The sequence below is a fragment of the Heliangelus exortis genome, chromosome 3 (genome assembly GCF_036169615.1).
Source record: "Heliangelus exortis chromosome 3, bHelExo1.hap1, whole genome shotgun sequence".
NCBI classification, from domain to species: Eukaryota; Metazoa; Chordata; class Aves; order Apodiformes; family Trochilidae; genus Heliangelus; species Heliangelus exortis.
The window spans coordinates 9,444,765-9,467,813 of NC_092424.1; the positions used below are offsets into that span (position 1 = coordinate 9,444,765).

General features: G+C 42.7%; 1 protein-coding gene across 2 annotated transcripts in view; it reads left to right on the top strand.

The window, feature by feature from the left end:
• The window catches only part of KIF26B (kinesin family member 26B), a 287,372-nt gene that overhangs the window by 245,935 nt on the left and 18,388 nt on the right, over nt 1-23,049 (top strand). For both annotated transcript variants that reach the window (XM_071739124.1, XM_071739125.1), the window contains exons 11-12: nt 13,588-13,750; nt 14,849-18,287. In XM_071739124.1, coding sequence (XP_071595225.1) covers nt 13,588-13,750; nt 14,849-18,287 — 3,602 coding nt within the window. The remainder of the gene's footprint in view (nt 1-13,587; nt 13,751-14,848; nt 18,288-23,049) is intronic.

Here is a 23,049-nt window from a genome sequence, read left to right on the forward strand (position 1 = left end):
TCTGCTGTGCTAATTGATTAAATGGCATCTATCATGACATAAAGAGATCAAATGGAATTATTTTTTCTCCCATGTTACCATTTAAGGCTCTCAATTCTGCTCACATCATTAGCATATAATTTTCAGATGAGATAGCCAGAAGGTCCCTAAATAAAAATTAGTAGAAAAGATTAGCGAGGAAAGCTAGACTGGTAATGAGCTGTTGCACTATGGTAATGTGCTAGGTTTATAGTTTATATCCAGCCCTAATCAGAGATAAGTGCAAGTTGTCAGCATTTGATAGCTAATTGGTGTTTTGTGGAATTCCACTACAGCAAAAACACTGAAATTAAAAGAAAGCTTCTCTTTATATATGACAAGTTAAGAGTTAATTAAAAATACTTGGGTCAAACCCACCTCTTAGCTACACTATATGTAAGTTTGCTCTGTGCTGAGGGAAGATTCATGGCTTCTCAAAACTTTTTTGGTCTCTTTTGGATCACTATGACTTTTTTTTGAAACTGGAACAGTAGCAGCTTTGGAAACAGAACAGGACCTTTACATGATTTGCTATGTGTTTAGTATGTCTTATATAACAGAAAAAACAGCTAATCCTGAACCACTGGAAAATATCAACAATGCAATAATTACTTGAACTCTCCTAACAGCCCATTTGTTATTGATTGTATTCATTCCATGGTAATTTGAGAACAGCTGCCCCTCCCCCCCCTCCTGAATTAATTGGACATAAAATCATAACATGGATCTGCAAAATTATTAAGCAGGAATAATCCAAGCCACAGGACATGAAAGGCTTAAAAGCCTGGATAACCTGACATCTGGCTAACCTGACATCTGTGAGCTGAGATTTTTGTCATTGCACAGCCATAATTAGGTGGCTTTAATCACTCTTCTGATGCTAATATGGTAAATGTCCTGTTTGTCCTCAGTAACTGGTGGTGGGATGACTGCCCTGCACAATGTTGTGTTTCAAAACTGTGAAGCCTGACAAGCTCTGTGAGCAGGACTGGCTCTGACATGTGAGCTCCAAGAGAGATTTAGCCACCTCCCGAGAAGCTGAAGCACACGTGATCATACCATCTCATTGCTAGCCACCCAAATACGTTTTTAATTGGCCTTTTAATTGACCATTTCCAATCAGATTTAACACTAGCTTAGGTCTTCAGATATCTGAGGTCTGATTTTAAGAATCCTGAGACCGGGAGATCAGGGCAGAAGCAGGCTGGGCCATGAAGGTGTGAAGCCAGCAGATACCAACCAGCCAGGCAGCACTCACAAGCCAAGAGGGAGGAGATGAGTTAGGTGGGAGGTGGCAAGGTAGGGGGACAGCAGAAGTGTAAGAAATGGAGGTACATAGGACACAAGCATATAGGAAGGTAGTCTTCATGAATTCCTCTATTCATGGAACAAGTTGTTCATTTATTCAGATCCTCACCATTTGAAATGCAATTAGATGAATACATTTTCCTGCTGAGTAAAATTCATGCAGTCAGCAGACAAACCCCTCTTTAAATGATTTGCTCAGCACTGTATATGCAGGAGGAGGGTTAGGGAAAAGAGAGGAACTTAAATGAGTTCACTGCTAGATGGCCTGAATTAAGTAAATGATCGATTTTTCTTACTTCAATAGCTGCAGAATTTAACACTGAGATGTCAAGACTTTCCCACTACAACAAAAATTCAGTATTAGCGTTTGAGTGTTAAAGGAATAAATCTTGGAAGCCTGAGTTAAAACTCACTTCAGAGTAAATCAAGACAACAGGTATTGCTTTCTTGCAGTTTGAACCTTGAAATACCTTTACTGTTTCTAAGATAGGGAAATCTGGAACAGCTGTCTGCATTTAAATTCCACTCTCCTACCAAAATGAGGTTACATTGGATACAACTCTCTGGATTCAACCCTCTCCCTCTGTTTTGTGCAGACGTGGTATCTAATGAATGAATGTCTGGGTGAAAGAACAGTGGTAAATATCATTTGTCTGGACCTTGGTGTCCCCTGGGAAATTATTGGTTAGGCTGGAGAAGACAAGGAGTTGTAAGCTCCATCAGTTAATGAAGGCTTATGAGACAGCCACACAGTGAGGCTTAGGAGAAGCAATAGGATGAGAGGTAATAAGCTTAAATTCAAAGAAGGTAGATTTAGGTTAGATATTTGGATGAAATTCTTGAGTGTAAGGCACTGGAACAGGTTGCCCCAGGAAGTTGTGGATGTCCCATCCCTGGAAGTGTTCCAGAAGAGGCTGGATGGGACTTTGAGCAACCTGTTCTAGTGGGAGGTGTCCCTGCCCATGTAGGGGGTTAGAACTAGATGATCTTTACGGTCCTTTTCAACTCGAACCATTCTATGATTCTATGATTTCTTTCTGCTCCTTCTCCTGTGGTGGTTGCCCATCCACTCTCCTTAGCAGAATGACTGTCTTCTCTTGGCTCTTCTTGTGGCTCCTGACATATCAACCAGAACTGTGTTGATTGGGTGCTGAGGAATGTTTATCCCCATCTTTACAGGAGTCCAGCAGGCATGCAGAGGGAATTCAGGAAGGAGGCTGCCGAGCACTCTAACCCATAAACTCCTATAACCTAGCATTAAGAATGGCCATAGTGATTCAGGCCAAATGTCCTTCTAGCATCCTGTATCTGTCTAAATTCAACAGCAGATGCCAAGAGAAGAGTGTGAGACTAAAATATCAAAATATGCTTGCAGCCTCAACTCTTTCCAGCTGCAGGAATTTCTGAGCTTCAGCAGTGGCTTTGTAAAGTGAAGGGGAACCTTCCCAGCCCATTGTAAGTGAATCCAGTTTGAGGATTTTGAAGGCAGTTGAAGGGAGCTTTTTTATGAAAGACTGGCTCAGCTTGTCTTTGAAATGTTGTTTTAATGTTTCTGGGATTTTGCACAGTTAGCTCTTTAATAGATATCTCTTTATTATTTAAAACTAAGTACATATGAACAAAGTAGTTATGTATTTCTTTCTGGCACACTGAGGTCTGGTCTGATTACCAGCCTTGTGGAGAGGCAGTTATGTAACATGGAAATACTTGAATTTGCAGTTGATTTTCCAGGCATCAGAGATACTTACAGAATTCTAAAGCATGCTCTAGTTCCCTCAGATAAAATTGCAACCTGTGTTACAATTACTAAACTAGTACGAAGTTCAAAAAGGATTCTTTGCTGTCACAGACTATTAAAATCTCTGAAGTGTTGGAGATACAAGCTCCTACTGGGGAGCTTGTTTAATTGTAGGGGGCTAAATAAATAGAAGAATCCATTTAAAGGAGGAGTGAAATTTCAGATAACATAAAAAGAGCTTGTGGATTGTTAATATTTAAAATTGCTGCATAGATGGGGAGAAATCTCTTTGATACAGCCTATCTCCAAATGGTTTAAGTAGTAAAATCTATACACTGAAAACCATTATGTGTTGATTTGGCTACTTTTGCTTGCAATACATAGTATTTCCATGGATACTGGGGTTCCTCACGTTTTAATTGGAGTCCTCTGAAAATAATGTATGATGGAGTGTGAGAGAATTAGAAGAACCAAACATTCAGTATTCTTGTGCCTTTGTTTATAGATGTCAAAATTCCCATTGTCCTGCAGCAGCTGCTAGATTTGGCCCTATGCTACCAAAAGTGTCATCATAAAACTGCCCATGGTTTAAATTAATTGCCATATATATGTCTTAAGAAGGGACTATTCTATTCAGTATTGCATGTCCTCAGTCATTAAGTCTGTAAAGGCGAAATTCAGGCCCTGCTGAAGCTTATGGAAGCCTTTCTGTAGATTTGAGTGACAGCTGGGTTTGGAACAAAGTGCCATGGGTTTCAGTTCATAAAAATCTCAGCTTGCTTTCAGACATCACCAAAACCAGATACTGGTAGAGATTTTTTCCTCTACAGTCTTCAACTACCACACAGGATAACATTATCACATCTTTAAATCCGTCCATCCTGCAAGTAGCTCAGTTCATATGCAGGTTAGAGTTGTTGCTGTCTGATGGCCATTCAGTTTTGTGTGAAAGGAGTTTTTGGTCTCTACAGTTCCTAAAAAGCTGAGCCCATCCCTATAGGTTATCAGTATGACTATAGAGGCCAAAGACTTGCAGGCCTCTTGATCACATTCTGCAAACATTGTTGCAGGTGTCTAAGTAACTTATTTTGACCCTGAAACAAGCAAATGAAGTCTGTTAAGTGAAACCATCTTTCTAGTTTTTTCCACCTTGCTTTTTAAAGATAGGTTTAAAGGAGAAGCTCAACTTTCTTGCTCTTCTCAGAAGAGAAAGAATGGGTGAAGTTAAGATAGCTAAGTCCATACTTAGCCACTTTATTAATTACCCAGATGTTTGGGAGGACCATTCACATTGTCTAGGATCTGTATGTATTAGCTGTACATGTACATGTTCCTAAATACCAGTTTTTTTTAATATATGGATGTTTTGAAGCTGAGCAGATGAGGCCCCAGCTGATAAACAGGAGATGCCACACAAAGAAGTCCCCAAGTTCAAAACTTGCTTCATCTGCTTGATTCCCATCCTAGGTTAGCAGTCACTTGGCAGCTGCAAAATCCATCTACCTTGCCATTAGATAGGGATTGCTTCTTTTAGCAGCATTTAGCAGTTTCTGCTTCTCTGTGAAGTGGTTTGGGAGCATTATGTGAAGAGGAACCTTAAAATATAATAAATTGATTACCAGAGATGGAAGCATGACTTGAAGCTTCTGACTGTTCATTTTGCTTTAATGCTGTTAGTTTAATATTTTCACTGCTTTACTTTGTGTTTTGACAGCTTATAGTCAGTATCCACTTTCATATGAGTGCATATTTTTTAGTGTGTTGATATAAATGAACCGTTCTGAGGGCATCAGCATTAAAAAAACAATTTTTTCTAAAAATTTCATAATTTTGACATCCAAAAGGGGTATAAATGCTGGCTAAAAGTTCCCCTGTGGTAGGAAATTTCTCTCATCTGTGTGTTTTCTCTGGTGTGTTCAAGACCAGAGTTTAAGAAGTTTCAGTCTTGTTTCTGTGGAAACATGAATAAGGTTTCTCTCCAGTGACCCAGCCATCAGTTCTCACAGTATTTACATAGGCTTACTTCTTGGAGGATTTTTAGGTTATTTTCTCAAAGCTTCTTCAAGTTGGCCAACAGACTAGAAGTTTAATAATGGAGTTGATGAGGCAAACTTGTGCACAGGTGCATAGGAAATGTGAAATCTTAAGCCTAACTTTCTCACAGAATACAACTAGTGAGCAGCACAGATGAATTCCATAATTTTCATAATATAAATGACTGCCAAAATCTACCTTCTTTTTCCTTTTTTTTTTTGTTCCTTTATGCACAGGAGGGTGTGCACTTTCACTGCCCTCTCGTATAATGCTGTGAGCTGAAAGCTCTGGGAGGTCGATATATAAAACCTTACTTCAAAATATGTATTTTGCTGAATGACCTTCCCAGTTTCATGGAGATGTCATCTATTTATGCTCAGAACAGTGCCAAGTGGAGTGCTTTCTAAGACTAAACAGCAGTTAATTTATTTTCAGGTACCACTCAATTTAGGATTGCAATTAGGATAACTAGAGCTGCTCTCCAGTACAGGAAACTGGGAAGGTCATTCTGCCAAATTGTTGGCATCTTGATGAAGGAGTGTAAACTACTGCTGTCGCTACTGCAGATCAAATGAGCCTAACCAGAATGAAGTAATTATGAAATCCTCCCAAAAGATCATGAATATTCATGGATCAATTACAGACATTTGAAGTTAATTTTCATTTGAGGAAATAACCCTGGTATTCCACTCTCAGTACATGTAAAACAGAACAGTCCTTGCAAGCAAAGGGCAAAGTGCTGTTGCTCACTGCTGGGCTCAGGAGTGCTGCTGGGCAGGCTGCCTCCTGCCAGGCAGCACAGGAGAGCTCACTATGGCAGCAAGCAGCTTTTCTGTCCTCCCTCCAAATCACCATGGTGTATTCACAGGGGAGCAGCCAAAATGGTCATCTGGGGTGTGGGTAATGCAAGAGCCATGCCAGTCTGGTTAGACAGCTGCAGGTTTGCTCTGAAAGGGGAGCTGAGGTGGCTGCTCTCCTGCCCTCACTGCAGAGGCTGTCACCAATTGCGGCTCCTCAGCACGTATGACCTCAGCCAATGACACTGGGAGCAACTGAGCTGCAGGGAGCTGAGATATTCTGAAAAACAACCTTTTCTTTAGCCTCTTGAGTGCTGACTGGAAAACATCACTCTAATCAGCCTGCTGCTTGACCCAGGGAAGCTGGTGGGAGCTGGGAGCAGCAGCACTGCGAGCAAAAATGCCGAGCAATAGGAGCTGAGCTCTTCATGTTGATGGAAGGGTGTTGGAAATGCCCTTGCTGAGTTTTTTTGTTTTGCTCATGCCAATATTAACCATCAGAGGGGCTGGTGTGAAGGTGGTTTCCAGAAAGTGTCCTCAGCAAATTGTCAGGGGGTGTTTCTTCAAGCTGCTTTGTCATGTGTTTCCCCTTATCTCTGCTCTGTAGGCACAGGCTCTGGCCAGCCACTTACCCCTTCCCTTCCCAGCACTCCCGCTGTGCTGCCAGGGTGCAGAAAGCCTGAAGGAGAGGCAGGGGGGCTTCTAAGCTGCTCCAGATGCTATTCCATAATAGATATGATTGCTGCCTTCTCATATAAAGCAACCAAAGACCTTAGAGACAAGCTGAGCCAAACTTGTGGTTGCTTTAATCCTTCCAAGTAAGGGAGCTAAACACGGAAGGACCTGAAGAGAGGGCAGGTGAGTGTACCTTGGTAAAAGTTAGCACAGAGCCTGGCCACATGGAGAGTCTTTAAATTATTTAAAATCTGGATCACTATTGATTTAAACTGTGGCATTTTTTTTCTCCTGTAAATGTCTTACTTATTGTGCACGTTTTCTTAACCAGTGGCAGATTTAAGAGAATCTGGTTTTAGCTACAACATAGAGTTGCTGAGCCTAATTAGCTGCCTGGATTAATTGAGCTTCTGTTTTTCAGCTAGAATTTATTAGGAACTGTCACTGTAATGAGACAGACCAGTAGGATCCTTTTCCTTTTTTAGTATCTTTGAGCTTTGTTTGTGTGTTTTTAATGGTTGATTGTGAACGATGTTTGGCTTTGGGCTGGGAGTTGGAGTACAGGAGGTAGAGGGATCATTTTGTCCATTTTCAGTGCAGCCCTCTTTCTGAAACCCATCACTGGTCTCCAGCAGAACTGCCCTCCCAAACACCTCCTCCTCCCTTCTACCCCAACACTTGCTGTGACTTGAAAGTCCTCCTGGATCTCTAAGCTCTTATTTGAGTAACACCATGACCAGTAAATAGGAGTTTATGTGTTCAGTTTGATACTAAGTGTGAAGTGCACCTTAATCAAACCACAAAAATTCATGTAACTGGGGCAAAGACTGTGAGGAACTTTTCCTCTTGTTTGTTGAATTATTTAAATGTATCTTGTGCTGCTTTGGCTCCACTGGTGGTGCAAGACAGAAATGAGCAGATGGAGGAGCCATCTCTGTGCTTCTCCAGGGCCACTGTAGCATTGCACAGCTCAGACATGGGCTGGCAGTGTCAGAAACCATGCACTCTTTAATGCACTGGGAAAAGTGGCTCTGTTGTGTGATAGCAACTGCTTTATTGAATGTTCTACTGTGAATAAACTTGAATGGCTGAGACCACCCAGCAGGACCTCCAACGAGTGGGCACTTTTATGTCATTTTGTGATAACAGGGTACACCTGGGCTGTTTTGTAGACTATTTAAGTTTTGTTAGCTTTGGGAGCAACTTTTATACAAAATTTCCTCTTGAAGGAGCCCGTTTTATGGTGAGAGGGACAGTCTGTTTCAAGGAGTCAAGAGTAGCTGCAGCTACTGTGAATCTTTCCTGTCATTGAATTTATTTGCTGTCTTTGGTGAAAAGAAACAAAAGTGTTATTTTGTGTGTCTGCCACATGCTCATGTATTGTCACTGGCACAAGAGTTTGTGCAATATGAAATTTTTAGTTACGCTCTTAAAAGATGAGAATTGTAAGGGGAATTTCCCTACATTTTATATGCATTTTGTAATACTACAATTTGAATATAAGTCTCTGTTACCCCATACTTGACTGCAGCACCCTCTTTCTTTCCTGCTCTTGACTGCTGCAGTGTCACATCCCTTGCAGATGTGGTTGTAATTTCCCTAGTACATGAATCTGAGCACAGTATTCCCTCAGTATAGTCCTTTCAGCTGGCTCCCTCTTCCCCTGTGCACAGAGCACAACTTTCTGGCTTGATCCAGTTACCTTATACAAGGTAACTGCAGTGGCAATGGAGATTTCCACTTCCACTTTGCTTAATTTTTTATTTAAGACTAGTCAGCTTCCACTTGGAACAAGTTCATTATTTCCCTACTGCCTCATTTCACCACGTGAAGGATTCCCAAGGTTAAAGATCCAACAAGTTACCCATCTTTCTTCAACTGCCTTTCTTCATTTTCTAACAAAGCCAGGCTTACATGGCTGAACCACTGAGAGCTTTATCATTCCACCTGGCCTGTGCCTACACACATTGTTCCCATTTCCTCTCTCCCTTAAAATTATTAACAGAAAGGAAAGACATAGCTAAGCAAACTATACTGATTCATCACAAACTCAGCTGTTACACACCTGTAACATCCAGTCTTGGGTTTGTGCCTTTTAAGCTATAAACTGTCCTCTGTAGAGATTATTTCCACGCAAGAAGAGCCAAAACTAAATGGAGCAGTTATGTGGTTTCCTTGTTATGCAAGCATTTATTACTGTGAATGAAGCTGTGCATCAGCACAAAGGGGCTGAGTTAAGAATTCCTGATCAAAAAGAAATGCCATAGTTACTGAGACTTTTCCTTGAACATACCTCTTTAAATAATTAGATTACAAGACACCTGAGGGCATACATCATCTGATCCTGTAACAATAGCACCTTGAGGGTGCTGACAACTTTCTCCTTCTGGCCAAGTGCCTGGGAAGCCACTAAGGTATATGATTAACAGAGAGTACAAACACACACCCTTGCACATCCTAAAGCATAGTTATAATATTCTATTGTTACCCTTGTGGAACGTTATTACTTCTATTCCTGATGGTGCTGTTCTTGTCATGGAATAGCCAAAATCCTCATAGCTGTAAGGTGTGAGGAAGGGCAAAATAAAATGAATATTTGTTATCAAGGTGAAAAAAACAGAACAAAACAAAGTGTATAATAGGATTGATTAAATCCACAGAAAAAAATCATTATTCCAAGACTTAAGTTCTATCTTCCTCTCTAGTATTCCTTCATTTTGTGAAACAGTTATGTGATCACCTCTCCCATATAATGAATGGTATTCTTTTCCCCTCTATTTAAAATGCTACCAAGGGCTGTGGAAGAGAAGTATTCTGAAGGGAGCTGGGATTACCTTTGGATCTGATTTTACCAATGCATTCTTTAAAATTTTAGGTGATGTATTAATTGTATGTTCCTGGTTTTCTGGGTGCCCAGATTGAGAGTCAGCTGCTCTACTTTCTCTGCAAGAGAAATTAGCTGCTCTTTGAAAATAAAAGGCAATATAACGTTCAGTACTCTGAAAGATCAGAGCTTCACACCAAACACCTATACTTAGCAGAGTCTTTAGTGCTGCAGGTATTGTCAGGGGATTATATACCTCACCTCAGAGGCATTAATCAGATGCTGCACTGCTGAGCTCCACAGGGAAAAAAATAGGTCCTTTGAAGAAATCAGTCATTCTGGATTCAGAGCTGAGTTTGGATAGTCTAACAGTAGATAAGGCACAAGTCTGCACATTAAAGGGCAAGGATTAAATAACTTCTTGTTCAGTGAGCATTGTTTATCCTGTGCAGTGACTGAGGCAGGGGTCTAGTGGAAAAATAATATCCAGCCATGACATGAAAACCTTTGACTTAATGTATATAGGCATTTAGGGAGTGCCCTAGGAAAAGTGTTATGATCTTCATTCTTCTAAGGAAAGATTGCGTTGTTTGAATCTAAGTATATTTTATCATTCATGAAGAAGGACAAAAAAAAGAGATATGCTTCTTTTAAGGAGCATATAGATGTATATTTTTCCTTCTTACTGAGAAATTAAATGCTTAATTTACACTGATGACAGTTTACATGGTGAAGTTTGGGAAGAGAAGGAATAGAGAACACTCTGCTCACTGTAGCACTGGCACACCTCTTGTCTGGGGAATTTTTATACCTGCTAGGGTTCCTTACTGGCTTCTGTTGAGAGACTCAAGAAATAACACTGTGAGTCCTCCAGAAGCTGCTGTAGCACGAGAGGGTGGAAGTATGGAAGAGGTAAGGGATGAATGGAGAAAACTCCTCTCCATCTGAAGGAACTCCAAGGAACAAACTAGGGATTTTTGTCTGGCAATCTGCAAAGTTCTTCTTTTCTGGATACTCTGTACTGTACCTGCTGACATACTGCCTAGGGACATCTGAGTTTAGTTTCCTCCCTCTAGGGCTTCTGCCTCTGGAATTTTCCAGAGCTAGAGCTTTGCATACTTTATTTTGGGGTTTTACATGTGTGGGATGTATCAATAGTACTTAGTAGAATTTTGCTGTAACCCTGATGATCAAAGGAGCTAGGCAAGAAAAGGTTTATAGGTAATGCCAATGGGTTTTGTTTGATCAAATGATGCAGTTAGAAAAATGAAGTAACTTTTAAGTATGGAAAAGGCTGCAGAACTGGCTTCCTAATAAACTGACTCTGGAGTCTTGAGTTTGGTAGCCTGGCCCCCCCTTCATTGTCTATCCCGATATTCATGACATGCTATGCTGGATTTCCTGAACTATCAAAACATCAGTGGATAGGATAGAAATGCATTTAAAATGAAGAGCAGTGTATGCAATGGGCTCATCATGCTGCTCTGGCATATCACTTTATTGCTCTTGGAGCAGAACAGAAATGGACCATTAGCAATCCTGAACATCTCCTGTTTCCTACAAAGACACTGGTGCATTTCACTCTGGTGCTGTGAGGAACCTGGGACCTCCTGCAAACCAGCCTCTGCTTAATAAGAGGAAGCAACATGTACCCAGGAGCTGGAGTTTTTCTTTGAGCATCTTCAAAATGCCCTGTGTCTCAGTTCAGTTTGTGCATCCAAAAGGTCAACAAATGTCATTCTTCTCAAAGCTCTTCCAGGGTGGAATTTTAGACCTTCTATTTGTAAAACTTCTGCTTTCACAGGAAATTTGACTTTTAGAAATACCAGCTCATGAATCACCTAATGAAACAATTCAGAGCCTTTCATTTTTTCACAGGCAGAAATGCCACGTCAGCATTCAAAAGAACAAAGCATCTACTTTGTGTCTCAGACTGTCAAGCAAATTCCAGTGAGACATCCAAAATACTTTACGAAAATTTTCATCAGTTGATTATAGGGTTAGTTAAAAATTAAGCCCCACATTTTTGTGTTACTACGTTCTCCTTGATTTTCCTTCTTTATTTGAGAAGTTAGTAGGTGCTATTGTGAGAGATCAGTGAACCCTGAACGGGTGACCTTCTCATATGAAAATGTGCACAATTTACAAAAAAATGTGCTTAGCAAATTTCTTCCTCTTTATTTTTCAGTGTACAACAATGCCATAAGGCTACTTATTTTGTTTGGGTGCAAAGTGAAGTTGATGGTCAAGATGTAGGCTGTGCTGAATAAGCAAACAAAAATCAGTAATTGGTCCTAGCCGGGTGTTTTTGCTGCTATGTTTAAGGCTTTAATGCTAAATAAATCTGCCCTTCAGTTCCTATCTGATATATGTCACAGAATCATTTGATTTATAGAATAGGTATTTCCTCTGTGTCGTCATTCTTCTTACAAGTGTATATTTCAGCACAAGGCAGATGGCACAGATTATTTTATATTCATAATGCATAGACCTGTAGGAGAGCCACATTGCACTGTGCTGATGCTGGCTGCATGGGTTTTGTATTCTCAGGGGACTGACATGTTCAGAATATATTCTTTTTGCCCTTTCCCGTCATCTCGTGTTTTGCTATGATAGAAGCACTAGCAAATGAAAGGCTTGTTATTGATTTCTGTGCAGATGTTAATAATTTCTATGTAACTCTGCATTCGAGTGGCAGTAACTGATGCACAAAATTTGACATCTTAATTATTTCTTGATGGAAAGGAGGGCCACTAACCTGGCATACGGGAGCCTATTAACTCTGGATCTGTGGGTTCAAAGCAGCCTTAGGTCACAAGTGAAATGAGTGAGGCTGCCTCAGTGTAGTCTTTATGGATGTTCGTCTGCTTCTCAAAGCCACCAGATTGTCTTCAATGTGTCTGGAGCAGATGGAAGCAGAAATCCTGAAAGCAAAAATGTTTTACTTCCTAGCTAGCCTAGCTGAGATCACAAGTACTGGAAATCTTAGGAGAAGCACAATTTATGAGCTTCCCAGGCTTAGCATTCCAAATCCTGTTGTTTACTGAATCAAAAAGTAAAAAGAATTTTGATGTTTGTCTGTTAGTCCTGTCCAGTAAGCATAGCTTCAGTTCCTAGTAGTTGCAGCTTTATGCAGAATTTCTGTCAGCTGGAAATATTAAGTGGCTAACCAAGGGTACACATGAACCTTTAGCCATGAGCAGATAATAAACAGTGAGCCCCCAAAATCTGATCCACAGCCACTGGGACTGTTGTCATTACAACAGTAAAGGCAATTCCTTTAGCAATAGATAGATATAAAGCTCTTGCTGTCTTTGCTTTCAGCCATGTGTAGCTATCATCCACAAACTTTAGGAGAGGCTCTCTTCAAGAGGATGCCATTTCCCATCTGACCATCTGGTTGACCTTTACACCGTGTTGTGAAAGCTGTTTTAAAATTTTTTATTGTGCATTTCTGACTACAGGATTGAATGACCAGCATGGAACTGTTATATATGTGTTATTATGCTATTAAAATTCATACTCTTCATCCAGTCACAGACAGCCCCATCATAAGGCATCAGCATTTCAAAAGCTATCTTATGCTGAACAATAGAGTAAATGGCATGAACAGAAAATCTGATTTCCACCTCATTGGAAGAAAAGATCTAATATGAAAAAAACAATTGTGCAAAGTCTTAAGGCTTGATTGTTTTGTATTTCACAAGCACAATTCAAATTAATTTCAGTGATTTAACTAGTACTGTTATTATTGCATTACCCAGTGCCCTAAAAGGAAACAAAAAATGTGGGTCCCCTAATCTAATCCACTACTCTCTTGTCCTCCAGAACTGGGGCAGTTTGCTTGTACACTGGGAAAAGGCAGCAGCTTGATGTTTGCTGCAGCAGCTCCTTAACTACTGATCTCCAATGCTGGTGTTTATCTCTGTACTGGAAGTGGTAACCATGCAGATGGACTGAGCCAGAAGAAGACAGAGGGGGAACTGGGCGTAGGAAAGAAGTTTAAGTTGTAGTCAAGGGTCTTTCAGCGTGCTCAGCTGCAGACTTAACACAGTACAAACCTGAGGAAGGAAACTAATTAGAATTCCATTAAAACGAGGAGAAAAAAAATCCTGATGAGACTCAAGCCACATCATGATGGTCAAAGTGAAACATTGCTCGCTAATGTAGCCTTAATTCATTTTATTTTGCAGAGACAGCAAGCTCACCATGTTGCTCCGGGAGTCCTTGGGGAACATGAACTGCCGCACCACAATGATAGCTCACATTTCAGCCGCCGCGGGGAACTACGCCGAGACACTGTCCACCATCCAGATTGCATCAAGGGTCCTCAGGATGAAGAAAAAGAAAACTAAGGTAAGATAATGTATAACTCCCTTATTGTAATAGTGGAGGAGGGAGGAAGAAGGACCTTGAGGGGGCCTTAGCAAATGTGACAAAATCAGTAATCAGAGTGCGTGGGTTGTACGGGCCCTGTCCTCAGCAAGTGGCTTAGAGCTCATAGCAGAGACTGGAGGGGGTAAATGTTTCAGCTTCACAGGCAGAGGAGTTCAAACACAACCACTGTTGCAGGTTTGCAGGCTGGCCTCACTTAATGAATATTGCTGTCAGAGAGCATTTATTTTTTGTTATGCTTTTAATGCTAATGAAATAATAAAGAATCAAACAGCTGTAAAGTTAAAAGAAATTTGGATTAATGAAATATGAGATTCTCTTTGCTTCTTAGAGAGAGCAGAAGCAAAATAAATGCAAAGCAGTGTGTCCATTGCCAGTATTGGTGGCCCTTTTATTCCTGCTGCTTCTAAATACAGGTGATACATTTCCCAAGATGTAGAGTGAGGATGGCCTGTATCCACTTTCATGTTTTAGAGCCTTGGTTTCTTCTGGACAGCTGTGTGAACTGGGCTCAAGGAGTGAATTTTCAGCTTAACATTTAAACTGACAGCCTTTGGATTGACAAAACCTTTTTTGTCCATTTGGAGAGACAAGTAAAGGGATTCAGTCCATAGACCATCACAGCAGTGTGTCTCCAGGGACTTCTGAGTGCACATTGATACAATTCTACACACCGGCAGTATGACCAAAAGGGGATTGCTGTTATTTTCTGTGCCTTATTTGTGTAATGGGTTTTTTTGTTCCTCTTCACATACACACACACAAAAAATCAGCAAATCTTTGATTTCTTTGGTGAGGCTCAATTAAGGGAAGGATTCTATTCTGTTCATTCAGTACTTTTGTTTTGTTTTGTTTTTGTTTTGTTTTTGATTTTGAGCTGGGCCACTGGGTTCTTCATTGAACAATGATGTGTATTTGCTGTAGGTGAGTGGATGAGAAGCATCAGTGCTCTGTGCCTTAGTTTAGAGATTTCCCAGTTTAGTTATGACTGTGACCTTTTGGTGTAAGGAGCCAGGGGCTGTTTGCAATGCTAAATGTCATGCTCTCTCTCTATTGCAGTACACATCAAGTTCTTCTGGAGGAGAGAGCTCCTGTGAGGAGGGCAGGATGCGGAGGCCAACCCAGCTGAGACCCTTCCATTCTAGGAACACTGTTGACCCAGACTTCCCTATTTTACATTTATCTAATGATCCTGATTATTCATCCAGCAGTGAGCAGTCATGCGACACGGTGATTTACGTTGGCCCCAATGGCACTGCCCTTTCTGATAAGGAACTGACAGATAATGAAGGTCCCCCTGACTTTGTTCCCATAGTTCCTGCTCTGCAAAAGACCAAAAATGAGGGCAGGCTGGAAGAAGTTAGTGAATCAGGGCCCAGCACATCTGAGAGAGACTGCCTGAAGTGCAACACCTTTGCAGAGCTCCAGGAGAGGCTGGACTGCATAGATGGCAGTGAAGAGACCGACAAATTTCCCTTTGAAGAGATGCCTGCTCAATTTAGTTCAGACCAGATGTCTAAGTGCTCCATCTCAAGCCAGCTGGCAGAGCTTAGCCACTTACCAGAGTCAGATAAGGAAGATACGATGCCAGAATGTCAGCATCATGATAGAGAAGCCAAGGAAAATATAATTGCAACACCCAGCAAAACTAAGAGAAATCACTCCCCTGTTCCCTCTGGAGCTCTTACTAATGTTTCAACTCCTTCTTCTCCCAGGAGTGTAACGGGCAGCTCTAGTAAAGAGCTTAGCTCTTCTCAGTTAGCACACAGCACCAGCTTGCAGAGCAGCAAAGAAGGTCTCAACACCTGTGGATTTGTGGAAGGCAAACCTCGACCAATGGGTTCGCCCCGGCTGGGCATTGCGAGTCTCTCAAAGACATCTGAGTACAAACCACCAACTTCTCCTTCCCAGAGGTGCAAGGTCTATACCCAGAAAGGAGTTCTGCCCAGCTCCACTCCTCCACCAGCTCCTCTGAGTAAGGATACTGGGATGATGTCTAGTGAATCCTTATCGCAGCCAGAAATCCGGACCCCACCTGTAGGCATGAGCCCTCAGATCATTAAGAAGTCAGTGTCCTCCAGTAACGGGGGTTCTGAAGAGGCTGTTCTTGATGAAGATAGACAGCAAAACATTTCTCCAGAATCCAAGAAGGAGATTTTAAGCACCACCATGGTTACTGTGCAACAGCCATTAGAGTTGAATGGAGAGGATGAGCTGGTGTTCACCCTTGTAGAAGAGCTGACCATTAGTGGGGTCCTTGACAATGGGCGCCCAACCAGTATCATCAGTTTCAACAGTGACTGCTCTGTGCAGGCTTTGGCCTCTGGGTCTAGGCCAGTCAGTATTATCAGCAGCATATCTGAAGATCTTGAATGTTACTCCAGTGCAGCTCCTGTGTCAGAGGTCAGCATCACACAGTTTCTTCCACTTCCGAAGCTGGGCCTGGATGACAAATCCCAGGATGATGGCAGCAGGCGCTCATCCATCAGCTCGTGGCTGAGTGAAATGAGCACAGGAAGTGATGGTGAACAGTCATGCCACAGCTTCATAGCCCAGGCATGCTATGGGCATGGGGAAGCAATGGCAGAACCCCCTGTTTCTGAGTTTGCGAGCACCATACAAAGTGCCAGCATGATTTGTGTAAGTGAGAAACAGAAGCCAGTGCCTGACAACATGCTTATACTGTCAGAAATGGGAGAGGAAGCATTCAGCAAAGTGCCACCCATCAAAGGCTGTAAAATATCAGCTCTAGGGAAAACTACTGTCACGATCAAAAATACTGCAAATCTCAGCAGCTGTGAAGGCTACATCCCAATGAAGACAAACATTACCGTGTATCCATGTATTGCTGTTAATCCCTTCAAAGCACAAGACACTGATGAGGCTGTACCGGCAGTAACTGCAGACCCAAAGGTTCCTCATCCCCATGACGGGAAAGAACCCAGTGCTAAGAAGGATATCAAATTTGAAGACCCTTGGCTGAAGAGAGAAGAAGATGTAAAGAAGGACAGCTCTGGGAGCGGTGATGGGACAAAGCCCGACACAGCCACAGTATCAGCCAAGCCTGAGCACAGCACAAAGCAGTCCTCAGCTGACAGGTTTAGCAGCAGCAGCAGCAGTGGGGACACCTCTATCTCTCCAGGATCTGACAGTCTAAAGAGGATTGTGGATGGGTGTGAGGTGGTAGCGTCTGGCTCCGCAACTCAAAGCCCTGTTCATTCCAGTGACAACTTGAAGAATGGCAGCCTCCCTCGAGGGCTCCCAAGGGCAAGCAAGCTGGAGGAGCCTGACACTCACCTCCATCCTACTGCCACTGACAGCAGTGGGGTCAGCCCTCCTGTTCTCCTCCAGTTTTCTAAGGCGAGCCTTGACAAGAAAATGGTCTCTCCCAAACACTGTGTCCTCACTCGTCCCAAAGGGACCCCTCCCCTGCCACCAGTGAGAAAGTCAAGCTTGGATCAGAAGAACAGAGCCAGCCCCCAGCACAGTGCAGCCAGCAGCACCACGAGCAGTCCCTCCAGCCAGCCCGGGTCCTTCCTGGCCAGCTTCCCTGAGGAGCTGAATGCCAAACAGAAGGGCCTTGCCATTGACAGCAGCAGCAATAACAGCAGCAGCAAGCTCTTCAGTGCCAAACTGGAGCAGCTTGCCAGCAGAACTAACTCCCTTGGGAGGTCCACAGGGAGCCACTATGAGTGTTTGTCACTGGAAAGAGCGGAAAGCCTGTCCTCTGTGAGCTCCAAAATGAACCCTGGCAAAGACACCACCATGCCTAGGGCCGGGAGGAGCTTCAGTCGCAGTGTCATGTCCTCACCCACCAACTCGGGCCTCTCCCAGTCCGCAGGTGCCTCCCCCAAGGCCAGCCAGTCCAAAATCTCTGCAGTCAGCAAGCTCCTGCTGGCAAGTCCCAAGGCCCGCAGCCTGTCTGCTTCTGCCACCAAAACACTCAGCTTCTCGACCAAGTCCCTGCCTCAGTCTGTAGGGCAGAGCTCCAGTTTGCCTCCAAGTGGGAAGAACATGTCCTGGTCAACTCAGTCCCTCAGCAGAAACCGGGGCTCCAGCCTTGCTTCCAAATTGCCCCTTCGGGCTGTGAACGGGAGGATTTCAGAGCTGCTCCAAGGCAGCGCCGGTGCCAGAGGCTTACAGCCGCGGGGAAGCTCCGAGGCAGATGAACGCGGGGGCCTTCCTGGAGATGAGAAGCCAGCGGTTCACATCCTGCCCTCCCCTTACAGCAAGATCACCCCTCCTCGGAAGCCTCACCGCTGCAGCAGCGGTCACGGGAGCGACAACAGCAGCGTCCTGAGTGGGGAGCTGCCCCCTGCCATGGGGAAAACAGCCCTCTTCTACCACAGCGGGGGGAGCAGCGGCTACGAGAGCATGATGAGGGACAGTGAGGCAACGGGAAGCGCCTCCTCAGCACAAGACTCAATGAGTGAGAACAGTAGCTCTGCCAGTGGCAGGTGCCGAAGCCTCAAAAATCCAAAGAAAAGATCAAATGCAGGTAAGCTTGCACCGGGGTTAAAGAGGGTACACAGCCCAAAGCAGCTAACTGGTTCACACTGGAGTGGCCAGCCCCAAAGGTGAGCTAAGACCAGCTCTATCTTTCAGCAGTGAAGTGAGGCCAGTGTAGGTGTCCCAGGCTCTGAGTTTCTTCTTTCACAACACACATGAATCCTGCGGTTATACTGACTTTGCAGGGGAGTCTACCCCTCAGACATTTCACCTAGATTTACTTCACTTGAACAGAAGATCATTTATCCCTAAAACTGGTCAGTAATGCCAATGAGAGCCACACTCAAGTATTTATTTATTCAAATACTCTTCTGATTTGATTCCTGAAAGATGCCTTTTTGAGGTGTTGAAATGTAACTGTTAGTCTTAAAAATATGCATATTGGCATTGAAACTAGGGTGCACAGGTGTGTGAAATATTAGTGGCTACTTATCCTGCAATAGCACTGCCTGTCCAAAATATGTTATTCTCATATAGTTGCTAATTTACCAGATATTCCACTTTCTGAGATACTAACCTCTGGGATTCACTTGCAGTGAATGAACTGAGTAATGCCTAACTCTCCCTTTCTTTATGCCCTTGACTGTTGTAGTAGGAAGAACATGTGCAGCACAGATGTACATACAATAGATACCACTGTTAAAACCATATCTGTAAGTGCCTGGCTGATTGTACCTGATCAGAGGATGCATCTGAAAGTGATGACTTTTCTGAGTGCAAGCACAGGCCAAGTGATGAAATAGCCTTTCTGAAGTTAACTTTACATACTAGTGAGAAAGCCTCTTCCCCATTCCTTCAGTTTATGTGGTAATTTTCCTCTTTCTGAGGAGCTGTTCGTCCTATAGCTCCTTTCAAATATAAACCTTTAATGGTAATTTGCAAGAAAATGAAGGATGATTTGTATACTGTGAAATAGAAAAACAAAACTGTTCACCACAAATGGTATTTGTAGGTTTATACTGACAACTGGATGGTTTCATGGAATCATTGGATGGTTTGGGTTAGAAGGGACCTTAAAGATCAACTCGCTTCAACCCCCATGCATGGACAGGAACACTTCCTGCTAACCTAGGTTGCTCCAGGACCCATCCAACCTGACCTTGAACACTTTTAGGAATGTGGCATCCACAACTTCTCTGGGCAACCTGTTCCAGTATCCCACCACCCTCACACTATAGAATTTATTCCTTTTATAGTTTGAAACCAAGACTCCTTGTCCTATCTCTAGTGTCCTTATAAAATGTCCCTCCCTGACTTTCCTGTAGGACCCCTTCAGGTACAGGAAGGCTGCTCTAAGATCTACCCAGAGTCTTCTCTTCTCCAGGCTGAACAACCACAACTCTCTCAGCCTGTCTTCATGGGAGAGATGCTCCAGCTCTCTGATCATCTTTGTGGCTCTCCTCTGGGCTCACTCAAAGAGCTCCATGTCTTTCCTGTGTCTGGGCTTTAGAACTGGACACAGTGCTCTAGTTGAGGTCTCACAAGAGCAGAGCAGAGGGGGAGAGTCACCTCCTTTGACCTTCTGGACACACTTCTTTTGATGCAGCCCAGGATGTGGTTGGCTTCCTGGGCTGCAAGTGCACTTTGCCAGCTCATGTTGGGCTTCTCATCTGCCAACACCCCCAAGTCCTTTTCCTCAAGGCTGTTCTCAATCCATTCTCTGTTCAACCTGCAATTGTCCTTGGAATTGCCCCAACCTAGGTGCAGGACCTTGCACTTGGCCTTATTGAATTTCATGAGGTTGGCACAGGCTCATCTCTCAAGTCTGTTGAAGTTCTTGTGTATGTCCTCCCTTCACTCCAGGGAATCAACTGCTTGGTGTCATTGGCAAATTTGCTGAGGGTGCACTCAGTAAGTTATGGGAAAGCTGCCCATATAATACAGACTGTCCACAGGACATTTAAATGCAGAAATTAGTTCTGTGAGAACAAGTACCTCTGCAGATGAGGGGACAGAGAGGAAACTGCAATGTAGATTTTCCTTATTAGACATTCAAGAACATCCCCCCTTTCCCCAGGGCAGATACTTAAAAAAACTACTTTGAGAAAAGCTTCGGGCACAACCTAAAGATTCTTTAGGTTCCAGAGTTCATCCAAAACCTAACTCAGTGGGAAACCAGGATTTGTTTTTCTGATACTCATAAATACGTTTGTTTCATTTCACTTCTCTCTTCTTTGGTGACACATTGGAGGCTGGACAAGGTTAGAGATATGACCAAGGAAAAAAGTGCCTTTGTGTTTTAGTTACAGAAGACTTTGAGTTCTGTGTTGTACTTTATACCAGAATTATATTTTGGCTCACAGATTTGGCTTTCAGTAACCCCTCTACAGACTGAACATTGGGTAGGTGGACATGAGAAGGGAGTTAAGAGAGGACTGTTTGAGACTGAGGTTTGAGGTTGCTTTTGTTCTTCTCTCCCTAGTCAGCAACACTGCAGATTCCTACCTATTGCTCTAACTGAATCTTTGTGGGAGAGGAATTTCAATGGAGCATCTGGGTCCCTAGAAGTTGCCTGCCCAGTGAGCTTGGTGTAGCCTGGTGCATTGGCTTCCCTCAAAGTAATTTGCAAAGCTTCTCTCTTAATTCAACCTGTTACCTGACATGGAGAGATTCTGAGAATATCACCTCTGATACTTTGCTTTTGAGAATGATTCCCTATGTCAGCAAGTAATTCCTTTATTGTTTTGAATGATTTGTATTTGTGTGTGTGTACAGCCAGGGGTTATATGCAAAATTTAAAAAAAATAAATCTTTACAACCTTCTACATCTAGCATCCAACCACTCCCCCGAAACTAATAATGCTTCACTTTCTTATAATGCAGCTCCTGTTTGCATTTAGTCCTGCAGCAGTGAAATCATAACTCTGTTTTGATGTGTTCAGTAATAGTATAATTTTTCACATGTCAGCAGATTTATGATGGCATTAAACCAGGATTATGACTTCAATGCAGGAGAACATGAAGGAGAAGCTGAGGTATCAGGGAGAATAGAGTTGTTCACAAATGTATTTTTATTACATGATAAACAAAAAATACAAAGATTTGCACTCTTTCATCCTCTATAATACCTCCTTTCTATCGCTCTGTTCTAGTGTGAATCTTTTCTCCTAAGGAGCACTTTTTAATGAAAAAGATAGCTTTTATAAGACAGATAGTATTTTAATACATAGCATCAAGAGCATTGGACCTTCCATGATTTGTGGTCACAGATCTGCTGTGCTGTAATGGATATGGCACCATAGATATGCTCATTTCAGGTCAGGCAACCTTGTCCATTTTATTTATGATTATTATTAACAGAAATGCTATCTGTCAGACATGATCAACATGAATCAGCCCACATCCCAGTAAGAGAATCTATGAAGAGTCTTCAAGAGAATCATGAGCAGCCCTGTCAGATCTCACAATTACTTTTGAAGTTCTGACACATTGGAGAGACATAATTTTTTTCTAGTGATTAAGATCTCATCTTTCAGTGGTTTTAAGTGCATTACTTGTATGTGTAGGTGCTTCTGCCCTGGATGTCATACATGAAGCATCAGACCTACACTGACAGCTTTTGAAAGATAAAGGTAGTTCATATCCATCAGTATTATCCTTAGGTTAAATTCTGGGCTCTGCCTGGGTGCCTGTTCAGTTCACAGACATCCCAGTATTGTTTGTACAAAATTATGTAACCTTAATGAAAAGAATATCTGCCTCTTGCATTCTGGTACCTGTTGAAAAATCATGTATTTCTATCATGAAGCATGTAAGCCTTTCCCTTGGCACTAACCCATCTGTTTATTAAACATTTTCATCTTCCCAGCATTTAACATCATGCCCTAAAACATCGTGTCAGCAAATACTGCCCCAAAGTGACTGCTTCTGGCAGAACCAGGGCTATTTAGCCCTGATCTATGGCTGTACATTTCAAAGCTTTGTACAGCTGCTCTTTAACCCATGCTGTGGTGGAAGTGTTATTCCAGACCCCATTTTACAGGTGGAGAAAAGAAGGCAGAGAGTTCTACTGACTTGCTTAATGCCCACAGCTAAGTAAGAGCCAGAGCCAGAGTTAAATTACAGGTACCCTTGACTTCTAACCTCAACCTCAACTGTCTTGGCTGCACATAATCCCCGGCTCTTGCTGAGCAGTGGAGAGGGGGGTTTCGTTTGTTATTCTCTTTTTGTGGCAGGCCCTCCCACAAGTATCTGTGCAACTATGTTTTCTCTGATTTCTTTGCTCACTTCCTCAGCTTTTACTCTCTGAGGAACAGTTGGCATCTCAGCCACATTTCTGGCTCCAGTCTCTTCTCATGGGTAAGCATGCTGTCCTGAGCAGGGCACTGAAGTGCTCGGGCATAGTTTGTACAGTTATGTATTATTTTGGAATTCCTTAGAAATCTGAAGTGCAAGAACCCAGTGCTGCATCATGGCAAGGCAGTGACAAAGGTACTTCTATAATATGTACTCCTGTGTGTGATCAGGACATGCATTCAGGTTGAGCTCTATTTTGCCAAAACCATATTTGTATCCTGAAAATACAGCAGGTATAAGAGGGAGACAGGCAAGGTGTCAGATGAGGATTTGCAAGATCTATGCTTTATTCTCTGTTGTGCTGCTGGTTTGCTGTATCACCGCAGGCAACTCGTGTAATTTCTGTGTTCCCTGGTTACCAACTCATGAAACTAGATAATGGTGGTATGAAAAAAATAACAGCAGAGACTTTAGATCAGAAGTGTTACCAACCAGCTTTCTGCTCTTCTGCTTTG